The sequence below is a fragment of the Curcuma longa genome, chromosome 11 (genome assembly GCF_044706935.1).
Source record: "Curcuma longa cultivar G26 ecotype Majalengka, Jawa Barat chromosome 11, ITB_CL_G26_1.1, whole genome shotgun sequence".
Lineage (NCBI taxonomy): Eukaryota > Viridiplantae > Streptophyta > Magnoliopsida > Zingiberales > Zingiberaceae > Curcuma > Curcuma longa.
The window spans coordinates 4,310,976-4,326,221 of record NC_133871.1 but is presented as its reverse complement, the minus strand read 5'-3'; the positions used below and the strand labels follow the sequence as shown (position 1 = coordinate 4,326,221).

Here is a 15,246-nt window from a genome sequence, read left to right as displayed (position 1 = left end):
CAACGTGATGAAAATGTCAAACCTGCTGCACCAAAACCAATAATAACATCCACTGTATTTTCATTTCTTATTATACGTCTCCACGTTCAATTTCCAAGTAATATGAGACGTGATTAAATTGATTATTATAGAATAAAATTATTACAGTAGAAAAGAATTTAATTTGGATGAAGTTAAAATAATATCTTCTTCGTAATGATTAACTATAATTTTTCGATTTACTTTCTCATAAATAATCATGAAATCAATCATGTAAAACTATTGAAATGATGAATTCCATTTTTTTACTTACAGTAGATAGCGCAATCAAAATTTATGTATTTTTAAAACCTATGTAAAATGATCAACTGTTAGTAATTTGTTGGATGGTAGATATTCTGTACAAATTATTTTATTTTATTTTTTTTAAAAAATATATATATTTGTGGCATCTTTAATTTATTAAACAATATAACACTTTTTTCTAAAATAATAATTAATAATTGAGAATTAAAAAAATAAAGTAGTTTTTTTCAAATTAGAAAAAAATATAATGCAACAAATTGGAAAAAAAATGATCAAAAAGTCATTTAAATTCATTTAGTCCAATCAGAATTTTCAAACTATAGTCTATATTGGCATGATGAGATTCTTTACAAATGCAAATATCATTCAAACCAAGTCAAAAACTTGAGCTTTGACTTTGACTTGTATTTTGGACTTTTAGTCAACAAATTGACCGCCTAATTCGCACGCGGACACAGTTGAAATTATAATTTATGAATTAATATTATGCGCCCACCTACAACTAATTGAGTATTATTATTATTATGTATATATATTTAAGGGAAACTAATTTAGAAATACGATTAAATTGAGTTTCTTTTCCATAATTTAATTTTTAATATATATATACACACACACACCAATAACCAACCAAATAATAAATACCCTATTTATAATTAATTTCATTAATATTTTTATTAACCTGTGCAAATGCCCTTTATTAAATTTCACAAACACCATGATCCACATCCACCAATTAATTAAAAATCCATCACATTGTTTTTTTCCATCTATTAAAATTCTTTATCATCTTAATTAATCATTGTTTGAGCTGCACCATGCCATTTAAGTGATATATCTATCTATCTAGCTATCTAAGTGCATCCCCCGAATCCTTTGCCGACTTGCAAAATCTAATATTAATATTTCTCCATCTAATAGTTTAACGTTTATTATCATGATGATAATAATTATTAATAAAATATAGTAATAATAATGATATTTATAAAAACAGCTGGTGAAGGCGTAATAGTTTTAATTAAGGTTCACTGCATTGACACGGCCCGAAATTTTAGACCGACCACCTAAACGAGAAAATTGGACCCGTAAACAATGCGGTCCGGTTCAATTTTTCGGGTGCATACGCGTGGCCTCCAAGGCATTTCCAAGTCAAGTGTTAATCTCGATTCCGCTGATTAATCAAAATTAATTAAGGCGCTAAATCTACGCCCGGATTTGCTAAATACGGCAATACTTTAGGATTAATTTTTTGCCTTCGGGTTAATTAAGTAGAGCCAATAGTGTTCGACCACGTCAGGACATAGTTTTGACGTGGCAGTCTCCTTGCAATCCTTGTTTGACTCGGTCTCGTCTTTTTTAGTAGTTGGAACGCGGGGGAGCAGCCTTTGGTAGCGTTCGATCGGGCGGAGCGAAGGATGCAAGGAGGAGAGCAGCAGCTCGCACGCTGGTGAATCGGGAGCGAACTGCGAAGCGATTCGTTCCCCGCGACGTCGGATCTGGGGGTTCGAGGATTTCGAACGCTGCCCGAGGTTTCTTGAAAGATTGGGTTTTTATTTGCTTCGGATCTGGGCAGGGAGAAGGGGGGAAGGGGATCGGAGGGGATGGGGACTGCTGGTGCTGGAGAAGATTTTTTTCGGCCGGATATTTTGGGCGCTGCCGAGCGTCGGGTGGCTGTTCAGGCATGCTTCTTTGCTTCTCCTGTTCCATTCTGTATCTTTTTTTTAGGCAGAATCTTGTTTTAGGGATCTTTGTAGGCATAAAATGGATAAAAATGCTCTTTTTGTCAAAAAATTTGGTTCTTTGATTTGGGAACGGATGTTAAGTCTCCGTGAACTAATGGTTTCTTTGTTTACTTAATCTGACTCGCTTCGAAGTGCGATCCATTTGTTTTGTCTGGCTGTTTTCTGTTCGCGGTCGAGGGACTGGGGAACCTGCTTATTAGATTGCAAGTCGTTCTTTTATTTGTTTGGTTTAAGGCGAGGAATTAGGCTAATAGTTTCGTTATTCAGGAAGAGGGAGAAGAGGATGAATTCTTCGACTCAAGGGAAGATGTATCGGCAGTGTCCGATTCGTGTCCTGGCAGCCCGACAAAGAATGATACTTTACTAGAAGAGAAAACCATCGGTTGCCAATTGGAGCTTTGGCTGAAGAGTCCTGGTAATATCAAGGAACGTAGAGATAAGTTCATGGGATGGCTGCAGAGGGAATTCTCATGCTCATTCTGTAAATCACCTGTTCCAGATGCGCAAACGCAGGTGAATGATGTCTGGCAAGGTCGCAACGCCAGAACGTCTCTCAGTGAAGCTATGGAAGTGAACATGGTAGGCAAAACTACCAAATTTGATGAAAGTGCAGCCATCACAGCAGACGAGATGGAGAAAATTGATAGATTGAGAAGCCATGATGAAGTTTCTCCCAATCCAGTGAAAACAGTTGATGAATTTGTGTGCTTCTCGGATTCACCATCATTTATTGATCGGCTTTTGCGTCGAGGGGCCAGTGTGTCAAACAAATTTGGCAGTTCAGTCAAAAAGAAGAGGCTTGGCTGGCTGCGACGACTTGGTGCTGCTGTTTGTACGGTAGACAGGCAAGGTGACAATGATCATTTGGCTTTCAGTGATCCACATAAGAGTCAAGTTGCTGGAATTGAAAGAGTGAAAGTCATGCCATACAGAAAGCAAACAAAGGAGTTATCTGCAGTCTACAAGAGGCAAGATATCAAAGCTCACAATGGCTCAATCTTGACAATGAAGTTTAGCCCTGATGGCCAGTATTTAGCTAGTGGGGGTACAGATGGGATTATTCGTGTGTGGTGTGTCATGGAATGTGACAGGAAAGATGAGATTAGCATTCACAACAACGATCCTTTGTGTGTATACTTCACAGTGAATCACAGGGCAGAGTTAACTTCCATCCACACTGATGATAAAAAGCCCAAGTCCAAGCGTATGAGCAAATCTCTTGATTCAGCTTGTGTTGTAATTCCTCCTGATACTTTCCAGTTATCTGAGAAACCCGTGCATGAATTCCATGGCCATGAAGCAGATGTATTAGATGTATCATGGTCTTCAAATAAGGTCCTTTACCTTAAAACAGCTTAACTATGGCGTGCTTTCTAACTTTCACTTTCAAGTCTGAATACTGTTTTTGTTTCTATGCAGTACATTTTATCATCATCCAAGGACAAAACTGTTCGCCTGTGGCATGTTGGATCTGACAACTGTCTAAAAGTGTTTTGCCATATCAACTATGGTATTTATGTTTTTTGCAGTATAGTGTGCTACGTCTCCATAGTCTTTTCTCTCTAGCCAATCTGATAAATTCCTTCATAAATATACAGTGACATGTGTTCAGTTTGACCCACTTGATGAGAATCACTTCATTAGTGGATCCATAGATGGAAAAGTCCGGATTTGGGAAATCTCAGGATGTCAAGTTGTGGATTGGGTTGATGCTAGAGACATTGTTACTGCAATTTGTTATCGACCAAATGGGAAGGTACATTAGTTACTTTACTATTGTTTATGGTAGCTCAATGCTCAGAGAATGCCATCTAAACATCAACATTTCTTGGTCCTTATAGGGAGTTGTTGTTGGCACCTTGGCAGGCAATTGTCGCTTTTATGATGCTTCAGGTAATTATTTAAATAAAAATAGATGCAATTGCAGAGAATTAAGTTTAGTAGAGTTTCAACGTGTTACTAGCTAATTGTTCTAAGAATTTTTTATTTTGACCTAAAACATTTGCATATGTAAAGAACAATTTAGAGTTGTTTTATTTTGCTGAAACTTCGTCTATAAATTGTCTTTTCATGTGCTCTGCCATTTAAATTGGATAATGAGGATGGTTGGTTTAAGTATTAGCAAGTTCTTATAGTTTGAAAATTGTGTGAATGCACTCTTTCTGGTACCAACTCTTTTAATCAGTAGTGACATGGTCTGCATTTTTTATTTATTATTATATCTTTTCTGTAACAGGTAATCATCTTCAGATGGAAGCTCAGGTCTCATTTCAAGGCAAAAAGAAGTCTCCTTATAAGCACATTACTGGATTTCAGGTAGTCTGAGGAGTGGTCAATTTTCAAACAGTTATTTTTATCTGCTTTATGAAGTGTTTTTACTTATGCGTTGTGATTTCTCCTCCAGTTTTGCCCAAGAGACACTCAAAAATTGTTGGTCACATCTGCAGACTCGCAAATCAGAATATTCAACGGGACCGATGTGGTCACCAAATATAGAGGTTTGTGTTTTTCTTATCTCTATTGCTTTCATGATCAATGGTTGTTGTCCCTTTGTTCTCAACCTTCTTGCTTAATTTTCATGTTTAGGATTCCGAAATGCTAGCAGTCAGATATCTGCATACTTCACGGCAGATGGGCAACATATTGTCTCAACCAGTGGAAATTGCTACGTTCATGTCTGGAACAATGTAAACCATGATTTGCCGATATCCAAAAGTTGCAAGAGCATATGGTCTCATGAGCGTTTCTTGTCCGACAATGCTTCCATTGCTATACCTTGGCATGGTCTAGCTTCCGGTAATCAGATTTCTATGACCTCAGAGGTGTTCCATCTTCAACAAGAACACAGCAACCCACTCCAAGTCCCACATACATCGGAACATGATGTCGAACACACCTGTGGCAGTAACAACACCTTGTGTATCTCATCTTCTGGTAGTTTTACTCTGACTCAAGAATTCTTCTCAGGGTTACCGACAAAGAGCTCAGCGACCTGGCCTGAGGAGAAAATCCACTTGTTCTCGGCTGCACCTAGATTTTCCAGATCCCTTTACAAGTTCTTGAAAACATCATGCCTGAGTACCTCTCACTCTTGGGGCCAAGTGATAGTAACTGCTGGGAATGATGGATGGATCAGGACCTATCAGAATTTCGGTTTGCCGTTTCATCTACGATAACTAACTTAGCCTTCAAAAGCTGCTCTATGCCTCTAATCTATGAAGGGCCTCACTGACAAGCATCCTGGCAAAACTTTGCTTGGGAACATGCTGATGGCCCTTGAACATATTGGAAGGATCACATTGAACCAATGCTTTTAAATTCCGACTAAACCACCCAGTTCAACTAGTTAATTTGATAACCGAAATGCAGATGGGTGCAGTTTGGTTGCTCAGAAAGTATGGTTGAATTGGATCTTAGCTCACTAAAAAATCTAGAACCAGCAAGGCAAAACAGTTGTTCATTGAAGAAACTGAAGCTGGTAGAGGAAGTTTAAGTTCTGGTTGGTTTACTGAAATTTCCTGTTGTTTTTCTTTTTCTTTTTCTTAGGGTTTGATTCATTTAAGATTGAATCCAATTGTTGTATAGTGCTCCAGTTTGGATAAAAGTTAGTGTTAGATAGGAAAATTAAGATAATTATACTCTTTTATTCATTTAAAGGCTAAAAGCATTGATTAATTTTATTTAAAGGATGCATGAATTTAGCCAGTTTTATGAAATGTACAAGGAGAGATATGAAGAAATGGTGTATCACTTCTAATTAACATTTGATTTCTTTCTTTTTGCAATTTTATACTGACAATTTTATCGCGATTACTTAGAACTTTTGTTTTCAGAAAACAAAAATTCTAAAATTTGTTGTTGAATAATCACTTTTTTAATGGACATCTTAAGAGATAATTTATGAGATATTACAAATTTAAAATGACGATCTTTTGTGGAATCAAGATATAATTGAAATAATTTAAAACATTTAAATATTAACTAGAAGTAAATATTGAGATTAATTTAATTAATTAACATCGAAAATGAAGTAAGAGAGAGAGAGAGAGAGAGAGAGAGAGAGAGAGAGAGCTAATCGCCGAATCGCCGTCGTTGAGATCCTTCCACTTTGTCACCGTCCTCAAAAGCCCTATAAACCCTAATTCCCAGATCTCTTGCTTCCTTTTCTCTCTCTTCTCGGCATGGCTTGCTGCCGGAGAAGCCTCACCGCCTCCTTCACCCAGCTCACCCGCCGCCTCCGCCCCTCCTGCGCTCACATCCTCCGCGATGATCGGGAAACCACCGAGCCTACGAATCCTCCGCCGTTGCCCCAGTTTCCTTCCCGTTACTACTCCTCTGCTCTCGTTCCATCGATCTCCAGCTATGTTGGATGGAGAAGCCCCGGCTTCTTTGTCCCTCTCGGCCTCGACCTCTGCCTCCTGCGCAGCTATTCCTCGGCTACTACCGAAGGCTCGACTGAGATCGGACTCGTAAACGACGTCACGGAGGTCTTGTCCGACAGCGGCGTGGTGGAGACTGCTGTTGCGGCCGTCCCAGCTCCTTTTCCTGGGGAGGTAGCAGCTGCGGCGGCTGATTCGTTTCTTCCTGTGGCAGCTCTGCAGCATCTGATTGATGCAATTCATTCTTTCACGGGTCTCAACTGGTCAGAATCTTTTTGCTCTTCTTTGATTGATATTAAATGACTTGACGTTGGTGGCAGAAGCAAGAACAAATTTTCACGATATCCTTTGTTTCAGGTGGGCTTCCATTGCTCTGACGACTGTATTGATCAGGATGCTTACTGTTCCACTTCTGTTGAATCAGATGAAAGCCACAGTGAAGCTTAGTGTGAGTTACAATTTGATATATTTGCCATTTCTGTGTTGATAGTTTCTCCAGATTGGGGACACGGCCATATATCCAAATTATACTTGTCTTTGAGATTTTATTGTTTGTTGATATTTAATTTTGATCTCGACACTCACAATTGAACAGGTGTTCTAGTTGTCTTTTTCCAATAACTTATCAGAACACATTGAAAAGTAACAAAAAGTGATAGCTCACTTCTTATTGTAATTGTCACAATATATTGGATATGGAACAAGCATTTTCATCTAAGACATGGCAATCAGAATAATCAATTTGGCAAATTTTACTTTACTGTTTAATATTCTAAGATTTAGATGCATATTTATAGATTCCACTGAAAAAAGATGCATAGTTGTAAGGTATAAGTATCATTAGTGACTTTGACCTTACAAGTACATACTGTGTCAGTATTCGTTATCCGCATTGAATATAATTTGACAATTCTTAAAGCATGCTTATCCTACACGTCCAAACAAATAAAACCATAGTTAACCCTGCGTGATTATGGATTTTAAAGCCATCCTTATTTTTTTGCTGACAACGAGTTTGATTTCACTGCATTACCAAGGTAAAACTTAATCTGTTTGCATTCCTTTAGCATCATTCTAGCAAATATTGCACCATTGAGTACTTCCTAGGTTAGTCTGTCTTGAATGAAAGAAATCAAGCATACTGTGTAATGTGAAGGCATCTCTCTTAAGTTTCTTGGAACTATCTGGTTATTTTTATAAAACTGCAAGATGATCTTCGATTGAATAATAACTAAGTCAACTTTATTATCATCAGCATCACCAACCATGTTGATCCCAACTATTTGGGTGCAACAAAACTTTATGCAACTATATTAATAAATAAAATCAACTCTGTTAACATTTCCAGAATAAGACTCAGACTTATATATATCTTATTTTTACCTGCAAAAATTGCCGTTCACCAAGTGACAAAAGCACAAGTACAATCCATTTTATATTGAACCATGGTTTGTTTATAAGTTCATATCATATATAGATTCTAGAATAACAGAACTTAGTAACTTGGCCTGAGCCCTTCATGAGCCTGTAGCTTTGGTTTAAAAGGTCTTAAGCCACCTGATTAGATCCAACACTTTGTGGATATATTTTACAATCACGTACCTTTAAGATTGCCAGCTGCAAATAACTTGATTTTTCTGCCATATTTTATTTGTTAATTTTTGCATCCTTCTTTTTTGTTTCCTATTTTTTTTCTTCCCAGTAAAATTAACAAGAACAAAAGAGATAGTATAGCACCTTTGCATTGATTAGGTGCTTCAACACTTTCGTGATTCATTCGCTGAGATACTAAATTTTTACATGGATTTTTTGCTTGCAATTAATTTATAGGATAATTACGAATGAATGGTTAAATTGAGGAGAACTTTCTGCAGTCTTGTGTGTGATTGTCATTTGCCTTGTGTTCCTCTTAAGCTAAAATGAAAAGTTTATAAGATTGTTGTATGACTGCCATGATTTATGAATCAGGGCAATAGATTATTAGAAAGAAACACATAAGAAAAAGTCAAAATCAAGGATTCAAAACAATAGCAAGCAGTATGTGGTCAACTTATATTGCACAAGCATGGAACACTAGGATATATACAATTAGTATTAAAATATTAAAACATATTTATATATGAAAATGTTGCATATACATGCAATATAGTCTATTTATTGACGTATCCAAATCATACTTTCATATATATATATGTCACTCATACAATGTGAAAGAATTAAAATTAATCAACATTGTTAAATATGGTAGGCTAGAAATTCAAGTCATTTAGTCTTAATTAGTTAAAAATAATTGGGCATTTTTCCTGCATATTAACATAAGTCATATGCAGCTGCAATGCAATCCTCTTGAAGATCCATATAGCAGCTTAATATGCAGCCCAAGTGGGGGTGTACAAAGTTATTAGAAAAATAACATAGTAAATACTAATACACGAGAAATGAGGTATAGCTTGATTAGATGATAATAAGAAAGAAAATAGGTTAAGATGATTTCTACATGTTTGAAGTCCACCAATTGATTCTATAGATTGAATTAGAGTGGAAGATGTAAGAGAGAGATATGCCAAAGAAAAACAATAGTCGACATAATACAAAATAATACAAAAGGACTTAATTGACTTGAGTATTAGTAATGATATAGTTTTGCAAAGAGCTCGATTGAGATAAACAATTGATGGTTTATTAGTGATAAGATTCATCTAGCCAACCACAATTAGTTAGGACAAACACAACTTGATGGTGAAGATGGCCTTTGAGCTCTGTTGTAGTGTTTATATTGTTCTCTATAACATGTAATACATTACTCTTTATATTGGTCTTACATTGCAAAAACAATATGATGCATACTTCAAATTAACTTTTGAAGAAAACCTTTCTGACAACCTTGCCTATATTTGAGAATGCAGACATGCCCCCACGGGCGGGGTCAGCCGGTTACGACACAACGGTTCGAAGGTCCATGGCAGCAAATGCGATAACATCAATATCTGTCCATGTTCAAATGCCTTCAACCACCATGTTGTAACCGGGCCCGCATTCACCGTGATTTACTCCCCCTCATACTTGTGGGGCCGGGGTGGGGGGGCCGCTAGGTTGGCGGTTCCAACCTTTTGCAGCATGAGAATGCAGACATTCTTGAACCTCTTTCCTTATGCCTAGTGTTACAGAATATGGTCTTTTATTGTGTACAGTATGCACTATTATTATTTTTTTATGTTTGTCTAACCACCAGTCTTATTTGCTTTGATAGAAGGTTATGTTTCTCATATGGGATGGTCATTCTCTTTGTTTGACTCTTCCTCACTGCAGTATTTAGAACTATAAAGCAATTATTGAAGCTGTTTTTTACCCTGTGCAGCTGATAAAACCAGAGATGGAGCAGATTAGGGAAGAAATGGATGTATGATTTTTTACTCTTGATAATTGGTCTAGTGCAAGAATAATTTTACTCTACATTACTCATCCTTTATGCAACATCACCAACAATGTGATGACAAATGCTTACACCGAAATGAAGTTGTCTGCTACTCTGCTTTCTCTCTTTTTTTTTTTCCTTTTTCATGTCTAGTGTTTTATTGATACACATGTATATTTGATACTCTGCTGCAGACAATGAATCCCAAATCATTACAGGAAGGTCAAAAACGAATGAAGGAATTGTTCAAAAAGTATGTTCTGTTCAAGCAGGCCTTGTTTTTTTTTTTTCTAATTACTCATTCATTTTGTTAGTTTCTTTTAAGCAAGGTATTCTACTTAGAAGCTAACCTTGCAGTCATAAACTGTTTACACACATGCACACATGAGAACTTATGTTTGTGCTTTCAAGTGTTATGAGATGTTAGTTTGGAGCCAATTTATCAAACTTGAAGTTTTATGATGGGCAATGTAGTGAAGTAGGATCTGTTAAACTCTGTTTATGGAACTCTTGATCTATTATTTAGCTCATTCCATTATGGAGCAGTAGAGTTATTTCTTTAGTTGGCTTGAATTAACTGGAAGAATGTCTCATTGTAAATGCTAAAAATATAAGACTACATATTGACTCTTCTGGAGAGCTTATGGTCCGTGTTTGGATTGTATCAATTAACAAATATGCCAGTAAAATTAAATCAGCTCATGTTAAGGTGATTCACCCATTTGTGCATGACAAGGTGTCAGATTAGTAGAGGCTATGTTATGTATGTGATGGTTTGGATTAAGTTGTAGAAAGTCTCATGATAAGTGTTAAAGAGTGGGAAAAAAGACGTTTACTTTATGAAAACTTGAGTTTCAGGGCAGTGCTTTAATTATAAAAAGATATATACTCCCGCCAATAAGTCAGTTATGTGTTAGACGTGGGAGATGGGCTAACCCAGTCTAGTCAGCCCATTCAATGATGACAAGGAGTTTTAAGAATATAAAACCATAATCTGGGTGGTTTCCTAAGACCTCAAGTTCATAGGTAATGCCTACAATTTAATTATTTTTGTGGATTATCTAGCCAGTTCTAGTTGATTGAATGATCAACATGCTTTCCATCTTGCTATTAGCCTTCTTACTGGTTTCTACTTTTGATCGATAACTCTAGGAATGGGGTCTCACCATTTACTCCGCTGAAGGGACTCTTTATCCAAGGCCCAGTGTTCATGAGTTTCTATTTTGCAGTAAGCTCATGGATTTTATTTCAATTTCGACCATATTATCTGATAATTAATTTCTGATTACATTTTCATTTCCTGTTCCATGAATGGTATGTATTGATATTCTGTTTGCAGATAACTGATATTATGATATGTGTTGTAGATCTCGAACATGGTTGAGAAAGTTCCATCTTTCAAGGGAGGTGGGACTCTATGGTTCACTGACTTGACAACGCCTGATCCTCAATACATCCTTCCAATATTGACAGGGCTGGCATTCTTGGCAACTGTAGAGGTAAGGCTTCTTAAACTAGTAGATTTTGGTTTTAATTGAATGTGGAATACATTTATGTATGTCCATGTTCCAGCGGTTATGTCAAGACTAATTAAATACCTTCTTGCAAGCCTGAGAAGATCACTTGGGTTGTGTTTCTGTGTCTTTCTTTTTTCTTTTTTTTTCTTTCTTTTTTGGGCTTTTCAGGTGTCAATCATAGACTCATTTGCTTATGATCCATTCATTTAAAAAAAAATTCTTGGTGAAGATGAAGCATGTTATGATATGAAATATAATCTAATGTACACAGTTCACTTATGGCTAAATAATCACCATAAATTGTATCTGATTTGTCAAACTTCCATGATCGCCCCTAACAATTCCTGATATTGTCTCACAATACCCTTGGGACTAAAATTATTTTTTCTTTGAGTGGAGTACTGCTTGTCTCATAATTATAGTATGACTACTTTTTCTGTCATTGTAGCTTAACATGCAAGAAGGAATGGAAGGAAATTCTATGGCGAAAACCATGAAGAACTTCTCCAGAGTTCTTGCACTATTGACAGTTCCATTTACAGCCAGCTTTCCCAAGGTATTTAATTAATTCCTTTGATCCTAATTTTGAGAGGGCAGTATCAGAAAACATCAAATATTGATGTGAAAGTACCCTTTGCACAGTTTAGAGACTAGCTCTTAGTTATTCTTATGCAATTATAATACACAACTACCAGTTATAGAAAAATTATAACTTTGGAGCTACACTAATGTCTATATTTAATATACAACTGTATTACAATACACGACTGCATTCCCATTATCTTTATTATCTTTATTTCAATGCTTGAACGTCAAAATATATCATTATCTAGTTTAACCACATCCTTTGTCAATCTTCAAGGCTATCTTCTGTTACTGGGTTACATCGAACCTTTTCTCCCTTGGGTATGGTTTTGGTGAGTCCAATTCTTTCCAAAATCTAGCATTGTCTCTTTCTTTCGTTTCTCATCTTATCTTTGCAATATGTTTCTCGTTTCGCTCGCAATTCACACACGAGGAACTTATGAATTCAATGTTTGGTTCGACAGTGTTGAAACGCCCTCCTGTGAGGAAGTTCTTGGATCTCCCAGAAGTAGTTCCTCAACCACAACCCACGGGTGGGAACTTCTCTTTCTTTGGTACCTCCAAGCAGACAGCACCTGTAGCCCCATCTACAACAGCTGAGGCAGCGTCTCCAGTTTTTCCACCGAGAGTTAAGGTGCCCGAGCAAAGTAGGACCTCTGAAAGTAAGATATATTCTTCTTCCGCTATTAGTCATCGGATTAGAAACTTGGAGAAGACCGTCAAAGCTAGAAACAAAACTAAGAGAAGGTGAGAAATGTTGTTGGCTTATTCTGTTCCCAGGCACAGTGCGCACCATGCAAACCATTTCTTGGATTTTTATTACTTGCTAGGTTTATCATATTTTCACACATGATGTAATCTTGCTCAGTTTCATGAGCAGATTGATTTTTTAAACGGAGAATAATGTTATTATCGCATAGTCGATAATCACCTGTATCTAGGGATGGCATTGATCGAGAGAGATGATCAGATGGTTGAATCAGCATCTTTCATCACATAGCAATGGTTCATCCTTTCTCTTTAAGAATTGCTTGGAACTGAATTCCTCAGTAGAGCCCTTATATACATTTGAAATTTTTGTCTACGTATAATCCAATGCTAGATGCTATTGTGATCTTCTCAATTGACAATGGAATCAATTGTGCGTCGTGACACCAATATTTCTCAATCACAGATACATTTCTTATAATCACAAAAACCAATCCATCAACATGCCTATGCTTCAATTAGCGGCTCCACACTTGATCTCGAAATATAACTAAGTTGATTACGACGAAGCAGACGGAACAGAGTTGTAAAAATGGACATTGATTTGAATCTCAACGAAGTCGAGACAATATTCTCTTTCGTCGTGATTAAAATTACAACTTTTCAATTAGGGGTGAGCAACAATTCGGTTAAACCGAATAAACCGACTCCGAATTAAAAAATTCGGTTCGGTTATTTCGGAAATTTGGTTATTTTTTCTATAAAAATCGGTTAATTCGGTTCAGTTTCGGTTTTAAAGTTTCTTATTCGGTTAAACCGAATAAACCGAATTATTCAAATTTTAAAAAATAATTTATAAATTTTATATAACTAAATTTATAAATCCCTAATTAATTAATAAAATTTTTATAATATTTAAAAAATTCGGTGAAAATTAACCGATAAAATATCGATTCGGTTTATTCGGTTTTTATTCGGTCGGTTCGGTTGGTTTGAAAAAAATCGGTTTATTCGGTTTTCGATTTATTCGGTTCGGTTCGGTTCGGTTCGGTTCGGTTCGGTTTTAACAGAATATTACTTTCCATAGATATTCGTAAGATCGACCGTGTGTGAGATCGTTAGAGTGATGGATTCTGCCTTTTATAAAAATTAAGCCACACGAATTGCCTCCCCTCCTATAAGAGGTCATCGAACCAGGGACCCAAAACCCATATACCTAGATAAATAAATAAACAACATGAATTAACAAGAAACTAAATCGAATATTCAATTTAGTTTTATAAACTTAAAATAACGGATTATTTGCCTCATCATGAATTACACTTGACTGGCACAAGTTTGACATCTTACATATATTACAAACTCTTAGAAATTTTTATCAAAAGAAAGAACGACTCTGATTTATCATAACAGTTTGTATTAGAATTAGATTCCCCAAAATAATATTTAATTGGACTAATTGCATTTCCTAATTGAATTTATGTGAATAACAACTCTACTCAGATTATTTCCCCCTCCCTCCCTGGTGCACAAAAATGAACACAAAAGTGAAGCACTGGTACTAATTCAGGTTGTCAAGCTGAGGTTGCAGGCAGCGTCCAGAATGTTTTGGTTGCCACAAGAATTCTTTCGTCGCCGCCGCGAGATTCTGGCTCGCTTTTGTGGACCTCAGCGGTCCATCGGATCGCATGAGCTATTTGTTCAACCTTATTGATCACTTCATATGAATCCCGCACCACAACAGTGCCCTCTGGGCGTAGAATGCGATCCATCTCCACCAACAGATCCACCAGACTGCACCTGGGACAAGTGAAGCAGGCATGGGTTTATTAACCAGGGGAAGAAAACAGCCTAACATATGCTCCTATGGCCCTAATATTTCTCTGAAAAATGTTTTCCGTTGAATTTTGGAAAAATATAATACAATCATGTGAAAGAATAATCAACAAATACTGAGATAATAAAAACTCGTATTACCTTTTCGTGCCCGACGAATCCCTTATCAGAGAATTAATTCGTGCAACATGAATCAGATCATAGGTTCTTGGGTAAGTGGAGAAAGCTTCACACCTAACAGCACAAGCGAAACCCCATTAGTAGCTTACGCTTGGAGTATAAAGGTCAAAACTGACAAATACTGAGTATGTTGCAACTGATATTCCAACCAACCAAACAATTTAATTCAGAAACATATCAAAAGGCAAGAAATTTTCAAACTTCTTGGAAGAAAACATATGATAAAAATTTGGGTAAATTTCAGTTTGGCACTTTTGGTGGTGCCTTGAATGATCTAAAGTGGAAAGTTGGGAGAAATTGCTTAGTGGCAGAGCTAGAAGAAAAGTGAAAAGCACTTTATTGTTCAAGACCAAAGAAGAGTGTAAAAAGAAAAATTATGTAAGTGAACGAAGATATTTTAAGTGAACCCACTGCATGTCAGATCCACTGCATGCAATTGTGAGTGTCATTTGCTAATTTTCATCCCTTTTCTTTATCGTAATAATTTCTTTGTTGAATTTTACAGGAAAGAAGAAAACATGTAAAGAAGCAGCCTTAATGTTTAGCCAGAATCTCAATTTACAAACTCAGGTTTCAGATGTCTTAACCTAGTCTTTTAA

At 36.4% G+C, this 15,246-nt stretch overlaps 2 protein-coding genes and 1 long non-coding RNA gene across 3 annotated transcripts; 2 read left to right on the top strand and 1 right to left on the bottom strand.

The window, feature by feature from the left end:
* Positions 1-1,693: 1,693 nt before the first annotated feature.
* On the top strand, positions 1,694-5,758 carry LOC141841851 (uncharacterized). Its single transcript, XM_074730047.1, has 8 exons — positions 1,694-1,964; positions 2,295-3,362; positions 3,447-3,537; positions 3,626-3,783; positions 3,869-3,920; positions 4,264-4,343; positions 4,432-4,525; positions 4,614-5,758. The coding sequence occupies exons 1-8, from the start codon at positions 1,887-1,889 to the stop codon at positions 5,201-5,203; spliced, it is 2,211 nt and encodes a 736-aa protein (XP_074586148.1). The 5' UTR covers positions 1,694-1,886; the 3' UTR covers positions 5,204-5,758.
* A 370-nt stretch (positions 5,759-6,128) lies between these two features.
* Positions 6,129-12,918, top strand: LOC141839996 (mitochondrial inner membrane protein OXA1-like). The gene is made up of 9 exons (XM_074727867.1): positions 6,129-6,669; positions 6,764-6,854; positions 9,765-9,806; positions 10,016-10,074; positions 10,974-11,049; positions 11,189-11,320; positions 11,787-11,894; positions 12,201-12,255; positions 12,388-12,918. Exons 1-9 carry the CDS (start codon positions 6,209-6,211, stop codon positions 12,672-12,674), a joined length of 1,311 nt encoding a protein of 436 aa, XP_074583968.1. The 5' UTR covers positions 6,129-6,208; the 3' UTR covers positions 12,675-12,918.
* A 1,113-nt stretch (positions 12,919-14,031) lies between these two features.
* LOC141836924 (uncharacterized) lies at positions 14,032-14,744 on the bottom strand. Its single transcript, XR_012602516.1, has 2 exons — positions 14,609-14,744; positions 14,032-14,431 (listed from the first exon to the last, which is right to left on the bottom strand). It is a non-coding gene; the product is annotated as an uncharacterized LOC141836924 (long non-coding RNA).
* Between the last annotated feature and the right edge of the window lie 502 nt (positions 14,745-15,246).

What these genes read in the sequence shown, in the direction of transcription:
- LOC141841851 (XM_074730047.1), top strand. Translation starts at nt 1,887, where the DNA reads ATGGGGACTGCTGGTGCTGGAGAAGATTTTTTTCGGCCGGATATTTTG. An exon ending in GTTTTGCCATATCAACTATG is followed by an intron (nt 3,538 to 3,625) that starts GTATTTATGTTT and finishes ATAAATATACAG; the next exon opens with TGACATGTGTTCAGTTTGAC. An exon ending in AGCACATTACTGGATTTCAG is followed by an intron (nt 4,344 to 4,431) that starts GTAGTCTGAGGA and finishes TTTCTCCTCCAG; the next exon opens with TTTTGCCCAAGAGACACTCA.
- LOC141839996 (XM_074727867.1), top strand. Translation starts at nt 6,209, where the DNA reads ATGGCTTGCTGCCGGAGAAGCCTCACCGCCTCCTTCACCCAGCTCACC. An exon ending in AGATTAGGGAAGAAATGGAT is followed by an intron (nt 9,807 to 10,015) that starts GTATGATTTTTT and finishes ACTCTGCTGCAG; the next exon opens with ACAATGAATCCCAAATCATT. An exon ending in ATGAAGGAATTGTTCAAAAA is followed by an intron (nt 10,075 to 10,973) that starts GTATGTTCTGTT and finishes CGATAACTCTAG; the next exon opens with GAATGGGGTCTCACCATTTA.